The sequence below is a fragment of the Aptenodytes forsteri genome, unplaced genomic scaffold (genome assembly GCF_000699145.1).
Source record: "Aptenodytes forsteri isolate BGI_AS27 unplaced genomic scaffold, ASM69914v1 Scaffold153, whole genome shotgun sequence".
Taxonomy (NCBI): Eukaryota; Metazoa; Chordata; class Aves; order Sphenisciformes; family Spheniscidae; genus Aptenodytes; species Aptenodytes forsteri.
The window spans coordinates 1,471,834-1,486,706 of NW_008796178.1; the positions used below are offsets into that span (position 1 = coordinate 1,471,834).

The 14,873-nt window shown below is 40.5% G+C and overlaps 1 protein-coding gene and 1 long non-coding RNA gene across 4 annotated transcripts in view; one reads left to right on the forward strand and one right to left on the reverse strand.

Annotated features, from left to right (window-relative positions):
• Positions 1-1,552: 1,552 nt before the first annotated feature.
• On the forward strand, positions 1,553-4,976 carry LOC109279713. Its single transcript, XR_002086310.1, has 2 exons — positions 1,553-2,443; positions 2,474-4,976. It is a non-coding gene; the product is annotated as an uncharacterized LOC109279713 (long non-coding RNA).
• Positions 4,977-6,705: 1,729 nt separating this feature from the next.
• Positions 6,706-14,873, reverse strand: part of LOC103905891 (sterile alpha motif domain-containing protein 9-like) — an 8,879-nt gene continuing 711 nt past the window's right edge. The window contains exons 2-5 of one of the 3 annotated variants that reach the window (XM_009287691.2): positions 13,902-14,091; positions 13,504-13,751; positions 13,339-13,383; positions 6,706-12,776 (exon numbers count right to left, since the gene is read on the reverse strand). In XM_009287691.2, the coding sequence (XP_009285966.1) occupies positions 8,092-12,776; positions 13,339-13,342 (4,689 nt within the window). In that variant the 5' untranslated portion in view covers positions 13,343-13,383; positions 13,504-13,751; positions 13,902-14,091 and the 3' untranslated portion in view covers positions 6,706-8,091. Of the gene's footprint in view, positions 12,777-13,338; positions 13,384-13,503; positions 14,118-14,873 lie in introns of those variants that run through there. The other 2 variants (XM_009287692.2, XM_019474240.1) reach the window with 2 other exon arrangements.

Sequence of the window (14,873 nt, forward strand, 5' to 3'; positions counted from 1 at the left end):
TGATCTGTTACCACAGACTAATGTTTGTCCTTAAATTTGCAGCAAGTAATGCTGTGCATTTTTCATTTGCGTTGTGTTTTGTCCTTAAAGATACATGTGCAAGTGCTGCTATCTTTCTAGTCACAAGGATGGCGTAATGGCTCTGTGCTTTTTGCTGGGAGTATCTCCTCAGCTATTAGACCAGCTGGCCTGTAAAATTCTCATCTAGTGCAAATGGTTCATACTTTGCTCTTTCTGTGAAGTTCTGTTATTGACATTTTCCTCCCTCCTTCCTTGTGTGGATCTAAGGGGAATAGTTCCAAAAAGAAAATTTACACTTTATTTTGAGGGACGGTGGTGTGTTTTTACTGACATTCCAGTATTGCAGCTCTCAGTATTGCAGCAGTCTGTGTATCACAAAGTTGTACATCTCACCATTTGTGGAATTTCTTTTCTAATGATGATAGTATTTTAGTGACTTGACTTTTACAGATATTAATGGAAGTAGGTCTTGGGGAGTTTGGGGGGGGGGGTTTAAGCTTAAGTGGAGGTACATGACCTTTTTTTTTTTTTAAAGGGCAAGAATTACTGATACTCTGCTAAATTGGGTGAATTTGCACCCACTGTTTTTAACAAGAGAAGTGAATGGGAGATGTGGCAAATAAAGTATGTACCACGCATGAAGTTTTGGCTTGCTTTAGAATTGTGTGATAAGTTCATAATGTGTTCTGTGCCTTGCCTAATAAAGATTGTAGCCCTTAAATACTCTGAGGAATAGGCTACCTCCAGAAGAATTTTTTAAAAAAGTATGTCTACTTGCAATCAAAATAATCAGACCAGTGAAATAATGGTAGTGACTGGGTTCTATAAAAATGCAGGTATCCGTGACTACCATATTTTCCTGTAATAGTTGGGGTAGGTAGATACTAGTTTAGAGTAAGAAAAGTTTTGAGGCAGCCTTTGAAGGGATCACGATAGAATTGAAGTGATTCTGAAGTGTAATGTATATAACATTCTTCTGAAGTTCTGAAAAAACTTTGTGAGAGTTTTCTTACACATTGAAAACAGCAGCTTTATGCAGTCTTTTGATTTTTCAGAAAGCAGATTCTCATTAAGGCTCTACTAGAAGAAAATGCAGTTCGAGTACAGTATTTGTAGATTCTGTTGTATAGTAAATGCATTTTTACTTTGTCTTGTGAAGGTCTATTTGAGGGAGCCAGGCACTTTAGCTTGCATGGAGACAGCCATATCCTGTCTTGAACCACAGGATCCAGGATGTTATCCTCAGTCGTTTGTTCTTGGCATCCTGATGAGTCAGTATTGACTGTTCATGGTACGCACTGTGTGTGAGGGTTGGTATTTATACACCCGATCACGATTGTGAATAGTGAGGTGCTTGCACATTCTGAGGAAGTTTACAATAACTTGTTTTATTCTTACGGGCTTTCTTGCAGTAGGAACAATCGGCAGCACTGCTGTTGTAATGACGATGAATTTAATGTCTCCGTAAATATTGTCTTGAACTTATCTTAAGGTTTTTCTTTCTTGGGGATTTAAAGAAGTTTAAAACTTTTCAGAAAATAGTAGAATTTTAATGCCAGTATCATCTTAACTGAAAACAAACGAATACACAACTTTGAGAGCTTGAAGCTTCCTTAAAACTTTCTCTTGTTAGCTAACAGGCAGATATACTTTAACTGCTAACTGCCTTATACCAGATTCAAGCTTCTGACATCTCAAATTTTATTTCTTAAATTTTGTCTAAATCTTAACCATGTTCCCAGGTGCTATTCAGAAAGAGTGTGTGTGTAGAATTTCAACTTCTGCTACCCTTAGTAGCCAATATGTTAAAATGATTTTCGCTAACAGCAATTTTGAATTACCAGAAATTAATGCCATACAACCAAAGGAAGCTATTTCACTGTCTCCCAACTTACAAAGTTATGTAATGCTTTGAGATAAAGATGTCATGCAGAGTTTTTTTCTTTCTCTTTTTTTCATTGAGTTACCTGCATATATGTTACTTACACTGAATTCTTTAGCTTCTTTCCCATAAATTTTAGTGGAAGAAAATACATTTTGCTCTTTCATTTGTAAAGTCTAGAATATGAAAACACAGTTTGAGACTGTTTAATGAAGGAACCTGGCAATGTAAGTATTATAATTTCCTTTATGTTTGTGGCAGGCAACAGGATTACCTTGTTAAACTTCTGGCTTATGTATGAAAAATATCAGAAAAGTAAGGGCAAATTGAAAGTAGTTTTATAGTTGCCTTTACTTCATATGCTTTTCTTAAGCAACAAATTGCCATAATTGAAGTTTGGCAGCTTTTTTAATGAAAAACTAAACTATGGGTTAAACTCCTTGGTTTAATACAATTTGTGTTTCTGTTAACTAGCAGCAGAATTTCAGCATTTGCTACTTACTGGTAGAGAAGAAAAATTCCACAGCACTGCCAGTACAGGTTTGTTTAATCTGTAAGTACCTAGTACAGGTTAGTTTAATCTGTAAGTACCTGATGTTCCTATTTGAAATAATTTGTTCAAATGATACCACTTAAATACGAGGGGAATTTTGGTCTCTGAAATGTGAATGTATCTGTTATCTACTACTGTTTTCAGTAGTGAGTGAACGTCTAGATTTTTTTTTGAAGATCTGTAATGGTTTTAACTACAGTTGTGGGTAGGTAATATCTGCAAGCGCTTTTAAGGAAAATTTAATACAGAACCTTAAGAAATAGCCATTGGTGTTATTGAAAAGTGTGAAGATCTAAAGTTGAAGTCACTTCTTCAGTAACATGGCTATTATAAAAGAGGCTGTTTTATCAGTGAACCAATTATAGGATACTATATTTGTTGTGTTGGGGAATAAGCATTTCTGTTTGTAAGAATCCATAGCAGTAATGTAAATCTTTCGATTTTTGTTAGCTATTGCTAATTACTGTCTCCTACCAACAGATTTTTACTTTGTTAGGCCTGTAAGCCAGGAGCTTGTTCTTCTCTGATTTTTTTTCATTTTGTTGTGTTTTGTTGGCCCATTTCAGCACTTCAGAGGCTACCTACAAATGAGGTTTTGCCCAGCTGTTTTATCTTACTCCAGAGTTACTGCTCTGCCTCTGTTCTTTTTTCCTTCTTCCCTATTCCATATTCCTGGAAATTTTGGCATTTTATTTTTATTTTATAGAATATTTTACACCTCAAAATAGGAGAGATTCTTTGTGATTGGATAAAAGATGCAACCTTTTCCAGAATAGCTGCATACATTTATTTTTATTTAAGCTTTGTGTACCTCATCTCTACATATCAGCATGGGAGATGAAAACTTTCTGTGCTGTGGCACATAGCATAGTTTCACAGCTGGATGAGCTGTAAAGCTCCTGTGCTTTAATTCACTTCTCAAGGGCATGTTATCACATAGGGAATTTGAGGGTCTTTTGACATTATTGGTGGATAATTATATAGAAACTAGGCATTGGAAAGAACATACTAGTGTGGTAGCTGAACAGACACTTGAATAGTTTTGCCAGCTCATCTGTGTGGTCTAGAGTAGTTTCATGAGTGACTTGATGCTTCCAGCAGTATTGCTTATTTTAGAATTTTGAAATCTTCCGTGACGCTGCAGAATTCGTCATACTAACATAAAAAGTTTCAAGGGGATTGTATCTTCCCAGGTTTTAGAATAGTTGCAGTTGAAGCCTGTCTCCTGGCATCTTCTCTACATCAGTTCTCAGTCATTCACACTAAATCGCTTTATCTGCAAAACTAGCTACGTGCCAATTTTTGAATAATGTTGCATAGGTGTTTCTCCCTAGAAGAAAAAAAAGGAAAGTTGTGTAATAAAATTTATAACTTACCTTTGCCTATATTTCCTAAATCTTAATGGCAGATGTGCATGAATAATAGGGATACCTTGCTGTGAGGCCATTATCCTATTAACAGCATGTATGCATCTTTCTTTTAACTTCTGTGGTTGACCCTAGTTGATACTTAATGCAATGCTCGTAATAAGTCGGAATGAGTAACTGATTGCTTTTGGCTGCTGAATTACTTTGTGAAGTCTCAGTTTTGACAGTGGTTGGATGCTGACCTGCACTACTTGTAACACCAGCTTGGCAATCAATGGGGATAACTAAAGGGTAGCGGTGTTCTCTAGTGTCTTACAATAAAAAGTGTATTTGTCCAGGGTAGATCCTAATATGAACTCTTGTAGAACGTCGTATCTTTGTGAAACTTTTTATGGCAATTCATTACAGTACTTTTTGGTAGAATTAAGTTTATTTTCTTTTGAGACGGGACCAAAACAATACTAGGAATCTGAGCTTTCATAACCAGGTGAGCAGTCTAAGTTGTAGCTCAACTTCTGATACACCGTTACAGCAGCTGTACAGTCTAATGTGGTTCAGAAGTCTTCCCAGTTCTGGTACGGTATATATGGAACAGTGAGTCAGTTCATGGTATTTCCTTTTAGACTTCTGCCTAATGACTCCGAATCACCCCTTCAGAGATTCTGGTCACTGTGCAGCGAACCCAGACTCCGAGACTGTTTTTAGTACCTTCTTAAAGTACCTTAAAGCACATGATTGAATTATGTTCCCTCTGAGTAGCAGTGCACCCACAGAAGTTAGTGTGTCATGAAGGTTTTTTCCTTGATACTTGATACTGCTTTTGTGTAAGTAGTATGAAAGGGATGGAATCATTGATCTTTTTCAAAAGACGGGTGGCAAAGTATTGATGTTGAATTTAATTTGAGAAAGTGACAGACTGGTAAGTATGTGCATCACTTTAATGCATGCAAATAGTAGTAACAGTAACTAGCTTAATTTTATAGCATTCAGTTTACAGAGAAGATTCAAAGAAAATACGGAGCTAACATCATTTGCATCCACTGAGAACCTTCTATGAACTGTATGCTTCAGGAATGGATCATTGCACATATACACATCTGTAATGTGTGTCTGCTACTTTGTAACAGTCTCTGATTAAACAGAAGTGAACCACTGTTTCTGTGTATTTTTTCTCCTCTTGAGGACCTATTTAAATTATTATTGCAACGAATGATAGCTGTTCCAAAGTAAGTATAAAATCCACCTTCACTCATGTTACGGTTTGAATAACTTTGTACTAGCTCTCTTGATTGTCTATAAACTGCAAAAACTCATTCACGTGAGCGTTATCTTAAAGTGTTTTATACCTGGAGACAAGCAAATGAATCCTGACTTCATAACCTGTAACTTCCTTTTGCTGCTGATCTGCTGTCCTTCTGCTGAACTGACTACAAAAAAATTGGTGATTTAAGTTGGAAGAGTCAGGGGGAATATGGAGGAAAGTACCTTAATAGCATTTTTATAAAACCTGGTAAGAGAGGGCATGCTGTTAAGTGATCTGTTCTAAACCCTTTTAGAGCAGAATGCTGGAGAGATGAGGTAGCTTTGAAGATGTGTGTCCTTGGAACTCCTGTCTGCTATGCCAGTTGGTCTCATTTAGCTACCACTGTTTACTCATAGATTAATTTCTAAGAGGTGGTAAAAGGAAGATAGATCCATTGTTTTAATGCTACACAACCTGGAACAATTCATGGCATTTTGAGTTGGATATGTGTAGTGAGGAGGAGCTTAACACTAAGTAGAGGACCCTTTGAGGAAGACTACTACTTTGCATGAGCTCTTTAATGGAGTTTGTCTTCTGGCCCTTTCGGCTCTCAGGAAATCGGAGGGGGCATTTGAAAAACGGGAACTGCTTTGTCCTAAAAGCTGGCTAGAGCAAGGGGTTTCGAGTGTTGCCTGGCCGGTTAAAGCACTCCCAAGTTTGATTTATCAGACGCTTGGGGAATTTGAATATGACTGGGTAAAGAGTAAGAAGGACGGGTCTGTACTTTCTGCCCTGTGAGCCTCAGCAGCTTGTTTTGCAACGCGGGACTCTGAGTGCTGGTCTGTAGGTTTATGCTTTTTATGCAGGGCGCGGGGGGAGGATTGTGTTTATAATATCCTGATGAGGTAAAGAGTTTGGATCTCAGCCTTTATTTTCTAAGAGGTAGAAATGGGTATCTTTGAAAAATAAGACCCCTACTTAGGCCTCAGAGGAAAGGCTTGAGTCTGCGGTGGTGTGGGTTACAGGGCAAAGGATAGCTTAACTACAGTATGAAGTAGGGTGTGCCTGCAGGCAGGAAGGAAACAAGTTATGAGACGGATCTTCTTGGCCCAGTCTTCTGGCTTTAATTTTTCATTGTGGTAACAGTTTCTTTTTGAAAACAAAAGCTATGCTTTTGCCACAGCATTTGAGCAGGTTGTATAAACTGTTAAGTAGTTAATGCTTTCTTTTGGCTCCCATACTTTTCAGTAAATTTGCACATCCTCTTTCTGCTCGGGGTTGAAGCCATCCTTATGCCCCATGCTAGACTTAAGAAAGCTGCCTTTGCCCAATTAAATTTTCAAACGTACACAGCCCCCTCCCTGTCCCCTGCATCAGGGGTGGGGGACAGGGGGGTTTCTCTAGCACCCCAGCTCCCTTGCTCCTAGCAGTTCAGATGCTGTCATGGTTTGCTCCTTCAATGTACCTTCCTAGCTCATCTTGGGGAAAGCTGCCTTTGATGTGCTTACCCTCTTAAGGTTAAGCTTAACCCTTGAGTGTTTGCTTAACCCTGGTGAAATCTGCGAATTTCCCAAGCAAAAAGGGCAACCCGCCAGGAGTCTACTTTGCTGTTGTGTCTTCCAGGTTGAAGGCAGGGGAAGGAGACAAGTATTGCCTGGCCAGCAGTCACAAGCTTTGTTTCTGCTTCCTGAGGCCAGATGGTGAAGGCTTGGACTAGACAAAATGGTCTTTCATTTCATCCTGTTTGAGACTTCGTTTGTCCTGAATTTGTAGTGGCTTGCAATTCCTTTTACAGTTTTCGGCTGTGCCCAGATCTTGGCCGAAGTTGGAAAAGCAAATCATACCTTGCTACTGTTAGAACTACATCTTCAGGTAGGATAATTAAGCTCATGTAGAAATGGTAATTCTTCCTAAAGGTTGTTTATTAGATTAAAACTTAAGCTATATGACAGGTTGTCTGGAAATTTTAGTAACAATATCAGTATCAAGCAATGTGAAACTCCAAGAATAACAGGCGGCTTTATTACTGGAAGCTTAATGTGACACGATGGTTGCAGATACAGTGCTGACAACAAACTCCTTTGCATTTTTCAAATTAGTATATCAGGCTAGACAAATAATGTTTTCAAGCATGGATATATACAATAGACAAATTTGAGTCATGTACTGTGTGGGCATTTCTTGGATAATGCTGCAAAACATTTTGCCAAGTGCAGGAATTGTTTGGACTATGAAATCATAACAGCGCTTACAAATAATCTTTTATGTCATCGGTGTCTTAACTGCTCGCATGTCTCTGCACCCCTCCCCAGATACAGACATACCTACTAGTACAGTTTGTAATACATGGAGAAGCAATGTAAGAGTGATGTAACATTTGAGACCTGTTTTTTATCAATCCTGATGTTTGCAAAGTCAGCTTAAAAATTGCTTACTTTCCCTCTGTGCTTCTGTGCTGGATATTGGCTTGCAGTTGATGGGTAGATGTATTTCATACATGGTATGTGTTAGTGAGCGAAGTATGTTACGGCCAGTGTAGTATACCTGTTGTAAGTTCACTGAAACTTTTTGTTGCTGATTCAGAAAGAAGAAAAAACATACAGTTATGTGGACAAATTCTGTTATTGATCAGGACCACCCAGAAATTAACTTAAAATCCTAATCTGTGAGCCGAGAAGAAAGGGATCCCCACTATACCTGTTTATTCTAGAGCTCAGTTCTCCAAGTATTGGGGGGAGGTCTTTTGTCTCCCCCCCACAGTCCCCAAGCAAATATTGCAATTATTGCTGTCTTAAGTTTGAAATCTTGCTTCTGGTGACTCCAAAACTATCAAAGGCTTCTGTTTCAAGGTACATTTTACTAGAAGGTTTCAAATTTTTTTAGATACTTGGTCGTTACTGCAGTAGTTAAGTGTGGTTATCTTGCTACCTGCTGTTCAGCCAGTGCAGTCCACTTTTTGTTTTAAATGTGACGATGGACACTCAGTGCCATATCTTGTAACAGCACAGTAGGTACTGTTAATGTACTAAATAGCTTGTATTCTGCTGACAATCGGGCTATTTTCAACCTCAATATTGAAAGCACAAAGACCATTAAATGAAAAGCCTAAATAAAAGGTCACATTTTCATTTCCAGGGGGCACTGAATCACGATGGAGTGGCAAGATAGGAAATGTCTTCACGTGACCACGTATAAATAAATTTCTGTCCTTGGTCCAACCAGAAACTCTCTTGAGAATGTCACGAATTCCGGTGGTATTCCATACACTTCCATGTAGCCACTTCATTCTCCTCTCGTGTAAGGACCCAGTAATTAACTTCTCAATTTTAGTTTTGTGCACAATCTTACCTAAGCCATAACCCTTTCCCAGAAAAAAGTGGGTGTAGATTCTTTTCTTTCTGGTAGGAACATCTTTCATCTTGATGTCATATAAACGTTTCAGAGTTTGAAGGGCTGAGTTTAGAATTTCGTCTTTATCTGGATTAGGCTCTTTGTCTAATGCCTCATCTGGCCAGTACAGCAAGGTGAGCAAAAAATGGGCACTTGCTGGAAATGGTCTTTTTCCTTTAAAGAATCTTACACTGAGCTCACGAAGAGTTTGCAGCGGAAGAAGTTTGGCTGATCCTGGTGCTAAGCATGTTAATGTGATGTGGCACAAAATATAATTGATCAGATCATTGTCCTCCAGCCTGTCCCTTAGTGGGTTTTCTGTATAGAAACTAAGGATCTTTTCTAGCTTTTCAGCTGACCTATGCTCTTTCTTATCTGTTAAGAATGACAGGATATTAGTGACGCTACCTCCGCCACTCTTATAAATATTCAAGCGTCTAGTCAGCTGGCTCTTGGGGCCGCCGTTGCTGTCCTCACTAAGTGATGTTGAGATGAAGAACTTGGCGTATACCTCAGACTGTCTCTTTAGCCATTTTCTAGGATTATAAATCTGTTCTTCCTTTTCATCGTTCTCATCTTCCTCTTCCTTCTCGTGGTTTTTATCTGTTTGGAAATAACTTAGGTCTTCCGAAATCCATTCCAGAGCATTGTACAGGTTCTGGTGTAAGCCTTTGAGGCGGGAGTGAAGCCTTCCCCATTCTTTTTTAATGTCTTCAGGAATGTAATCTGTGATCAGGTATTTCACAAGCTCGGAATATTCCCCCTCTGGATTTCTGCGAAATACATGGACTGTGGACAAAAATCTAAGGAGACGACATCCTACTTCTACTTCTCCAAAATAGCCAGCGTTGTTCATACTGTCACGTTCTGCTTTTGCAGCCTGTTGTGCAGCCCTGAAGCATTTCATAGCTTTAAGAGCAATCTCGATCTTTTGAATGATGCTTTCAGGAGTGTCCTCCTCTGTCATTTTATCCACAGTGAAACTAAACCACTTCCTGTAAACTTGACCTTCTGTATCTAAAATAAAAGAATCATTCGGCAAATGAAATTTTGCAACCCCTGCCCAATGTTCTGCATCTTTAAATTTTTCATTGTTGTAATGCAGTCTGGCGAGCTGCTGGGCGAAAAAGGGATCTTTTCCAAGGAGTTCATAGGCAGCTTTTAAAACAGCGATAGCTTTTTCACAGTCTTCAGCTTTACAGACGTGTTCAATGAATGGGGAGAAGAGAGTGTCAGTATTGTCACCCCTGCTTCTTTTATCACATCGAATAAACAGATGTCTGATGAACTTTATGAATTCCTCTTGTCCAAATCTGTTTTCAAAGAGTGTCTTTTCCTGAAGAAGAGTCATTGCAAGTTGACTTTGAGGTTCATTCCCTGAAAGCTGATGCAGAATTTCTTTTGCAACCAGACAGTGTATTATCTGAACGGATGAAATATAGGTGGTACTTTCCCTTAGCTCAATAAAAATCATTCTTGCTTGTTCACTCAAGTGACTTTTGAAATCGTATGCTCTTGATTTCCTTTCTGTATATACCCCCAGTCCCAGAAAAGCCTCACAGTGTGACAATGAAACATACGAATTGGGTACATAAAAATTAAGCAAAGCCACGTAACGCATCAAGCATGTATCACGAGAAGAACGGTCTATGTCTTGCAATATGTGCCCTACAAAGTCTCTCACATATGTTTCATTGAACTCCTCACACATCAGCACAAACGTAAGTATGAATTCTGGCTTGACATCTTTCTGCTTCAGTTTTTCAAGTTTAGTTCTGAACAGACTTTTCTCTGAGTCCGTCAGCTTGTGAGTGACAGCAACTGTGTCCAGTGGAGAAGCCTTGCAGAGCCTTTCAGGGTCATTGGATCGTCTACAGCACATGAGGATGAAGTAAGGTCTGGGGGAATTAATTTTCCTAGTTGCTACAGCATCCATTAACTCATTCCTTAGTTCTTCTAAATAGTCTTCATCATAATCCTCAATCAGGAGGAGCACAGGAAGACAATGACTGATTTCTTTTTCTTCATAATCTCTAAATGCAAGTGCGTGCTCACAAACAGTTGCAGGTGAGTATGAGACTTTGATAACAGCACATCGTAAGTCCTTTCTTCTTTTCCACAGGACTTGCCGTGCTATTGTGCTTCCACCACTTCCAGGATGGTGAAATATCTTCAGTTTAGCCACAGAATAGTTGAGTCTGCCTCCTCGTAAAATGTCATCTAGGAGTTTGCTAGCATCCTTACATGCTTCGCGTTCGATGATTTCCCCACAGTGTCTTTTATCAGCAAGCCAGAAGTTTTCCCAGATGATCTTTCTCCCTCGGTAAAAATTTTGTTCTATTTCTTGTATTTCTTTTTCAGTCAAAAGATCTAATTTGATGTCATCACATTGGTCAGCACAAAGGATTTCTAGGGAAAACAGTTTCTCTTCTTCCAGCGAGGGAAGTGTACATAGCCCTCTAGTGGAAACGGGCAGATGTCTGGGTTGTGCTGTAGAAGGCAGCATTGTTTGAATGGTGGCATCTACGTGGCTTAGTTTCATACCCACAACACTGCACTGTTCCAGTGTCTCAATGCTGCAGGATGCCTGAGCTAGATTAGCCCACTTCATGTAATTCTCTCTGGACTCTGCAATGCAAACGATGTACTCTGTGCCATTCATCTCTGTATAGAATTCCTGAAAAGTGTCCACAAGTGGTTTCTGCACTGGTGATAGCAATAGGAAAAGCACAATGAAAGACCGCTTTGGCAGGATTTCGTCACAGATACGAGTAATTGCTTTCTTAAGGTATTTTTTTTTGGTTCTAATCCATGTATTTTCATCACAAGGTTTTTCATCCCCGAGGAATTCACTGCGCCCATTGCAGAATATCCAGCTGGTCTGATCAAACAGGCACAAATGTTTCTGAGCGGGAGGGTTGCCAGTCTTACTTTCATTGGAAAAATCCTGTAAAAAAAACGGCCTTGTTGCATGGTGTTCTTTGTACTTGCTATACAGCCCTGACACATTAGAATTTTCATCAAAGTCAAAGACGCAGAAAATGTTCAAGTGCATTAGAAAGTTGATATAGTTCAGATTATCCTTTTCACATCTGTTTGTGACAAGGATGTACCGTAGGGAGTCATCCATATAGCTTTTGCCATCATTTAGTAGAATGGATAACTTTCTTCCTAAATTTTGAGCTATTTCCATATGTGCTTTTGTGCTGGAGAGCTCAGCTTTTTCTCTTTGAGCATCCCTGTCTTGTAAACCCTGAATGAAAGTAGCTAGATCATTGTGCTTCACGGGTTCAGACTTTGCTCCGAGTCTCTGATAGAGAGCTCGATCTTTTGTCAGGGTCACCTTCTGGCTGCCTTCATTGTATTTTGGCAAATACACTTCAAAAAATCTGTTTTTTACTAAACTGAATGTTGGTTCAATGTCAACCTCCACCACAAATCTTTGTTCCTGAGAGTCTTTTGAAATCACTTCAACAAAAACAGGTGGGTGGATACATTTCCTTGCAATTTCCTGTACGTTTTCACAAAAACATTTTTCTATATAATCTAACGCATCAACGTAGTATTCTCGCTCTTTGACCTTTATGCCAATGATCTGGCCGTGTTTCCAACCGCTATCTTCAACTCTGTCCGTGATACCAAAATGTATGGTGCCATTTGTTCGAATGTTCATGCAGGCTGAAGCAAATCGTATCACTTCGCAGGCAAATTTTGATTGCAGTTGATTTCTGTTCAGTTCTGCAGCAATGGCAAAAGATTTGTATTCATGGCAAGGAGTGATTAAACCATTGACTCCTGATTCTGGATCAAGAACTTTGTCTTTCACATATTTGAAATCGGTATTCTGACTCCTAAATGGTCGACAGTTGCAGAGCTCTAAAACTTCATCAGTACTTTTAAGTTGGGAGTTGTTACTTCTCCTTTGCCTCTTGCCAGAAGTAGAAGCTGTGTTGTCTTTGCTAGTTTTATCTACTGGACCACAGCTGTCTCCGCTTGAAGTTTTTTGAGTGGGGGCATTGCTGGGTCTTACTGGATCTGTTTGCACATCGGTTCTGTCGGACGTTTCGCTGCTGGAATGCTTGGCTTGCTGTGCATTTTCCTGTAGCCGCAGAAGTTCGTTTCTCTTGCGGATTAGCATGTGGATTTGGCCTCCCTTCATACCTATGCCTTTGAGGAAGGAGTCATCCAGTTCCACTAGCGCTGGACCCGTCACTTCTTCCGCATACAGTTTTTCTACATACTCTTTCTTGATTCCAGTAGATTCTAGCCAACATTGGACATGGTTCTCATCCCATTTATTCACAGGTAATGTTCTGTAATCTAGAAGTTAAAATTATGTATTAGTAATACAAACTAAAAACACATTAACATGCTTGACAAGGCATTATAATCCTTGCAAAACTGGCCATGTTGAATGCTAGATCGTTTTCTCTCTACCAGTCACAGTGAGAGACTGTGTCTTAACTTCTCAAATATGTCAGTTCTGATGACTAAAAGCATCCTTAACCTTAATCAAAAGCAGTCCTAAGCAATGGTACTAATAACTAACAAATCAGTGAAGCAGGAAACCATGAGGGAGGTTTGGAAACGATCCTCAAAGGGAGCCACGGAAATAACCCAAAATGTTTTTTGAAGGGAATGATGTGATAAGGCTACCGGAACTGACAGGGGCTGAATTCTCTAAACTAGAGACGTTTGGGTAGATCATTTACCCACTTGAGTCTTTATTTTCTGCTAAATGAAGTTAGCATCAATACAAACCATAAGATGATAAGAGTACTGATTAGTTCCCCACTAGAGATGAACCCTTAAAATGCAGATATTAAAAAATCTTGCATTTTAAGTACATGTAAAGTACAAATTTTCTGAAAGCAACACATACCCATTGCCTTTGATGAGGGAAATCCTGCTGTTAACGAACAAAACCCTAGAGGGGAAAAAAATAATTGTCTTCAGGTTTACAGTTAACATTCCTGTGTTAGTTAAGTTGACTTGTTCTGTTTTCCCAACCCCTCCCCACCTTTTTGGTCCAGGGTAGTTTCTGTACCTCTAAAAGGCCGGTCTTGCCAGCTACACTGCTTCTGTATGCCTGTACTGCGTGAAGGCAGCTATTGCTTCTGACACACGTGTGTGCAAAGGAGATGGGTTTTTGCTGGAGAAGCATGTGCCGACAGCTGTGCCCAGAAGATCTTTTTAGTGGGGTGTCCTGGCCTGATACATGATGTCCTCTGCCTTGCTCAGGCTCTGTTTACAGGGGTACAGAGATGGACTGCAGCAGGGATAGCTAGTTCTGTGCTGCAGGAGGAAACGTCAGATAAGCCTGCTCAGCGTAACACCAGAAATGTACAATAGATTCACATAGTCAACAGTAACCATCCATGAGCTATGGACTAGACAACAAGGGTTGCAGCGAAAGGGGTATGGTGGTGGTGATGTTTCTCTTACTGTAGTGTGAAAGCTCAGCTCTCTGCTGGTTCAGCAGGTGTCCATAGCCTGGCCAGCTCCATCCCTGCAGCTTGTGGTGGTACAACAGCGACACTCGCAGCCTCTGAAGTCAAGTGTAAAAGGAGCAGAGTCACCAGTGCAACCAGCACGAAAGGCAGTTGTGGGGTTCTGCGTAAGCTCCCCGCGATGTCTGAAAGTACAAAGGTTGTAGCTGAGGAGCACTCCCCAGGACCACGGCTTGGCAAGAGGTGAGTTCAACAGAAGGGGGTGGTTTGGTGAGATACTGGGCCTAGGAGAATAGGGGATACTAGGAAAAAACTTTGTGGCGCAAGTGTGTATTTACCATTTAAGCACTTGGTCAGCCCGGTAGAAAGCTTGTGGGCTGAGGCGCCAGCACAGCCAATAGCTTTGGTTTAAGCGAGTGGCTCTAGGGGGAACCTGTTACAGGACTGCTCTGGTGTGCCATAGGTGTAAGCAGATCCCTCCAGAGTAAGTGTAAACGGACTGGTTATGAAAGGGTTTGGAGACTAATTCCTGCTGACAGCCAGTGGCAGCCTCCCTGAAGAAATGGGGCTAAATGTCCCTGAAATACTGGCCTTTCAGTGCCTTTGGCCACCACCCCACCTCCCAGGGCTGTGTACAGTGACTTGGCTTGTGGTGGCACTGACACACCTATTTCTGGCACAGCCTGCTGTGACAGCTGACGTCAGGCGGGTTTTGGGAGAAAACGAAACCTAACGGGGAATAGAAACTGAGGTGGAGGCGTCAGGCAGGTTTTGGGAGAAAACGAAACCTAATGGGGAATAGAAACTGGGGTGGAGGCGTCAGGCGGGTTTTGGGAGAAAATGAAACCTAACGGGGAATAGAAACTGGGGTGGAGGTTCGGCAGTGGGTGGGCAGTGCTGGGGAAGCACATCTGGGGGCCGCAGAGCCCCTTGCTGGAGGGGGCCTGTGGGCCCCCCAGCCCCCCAC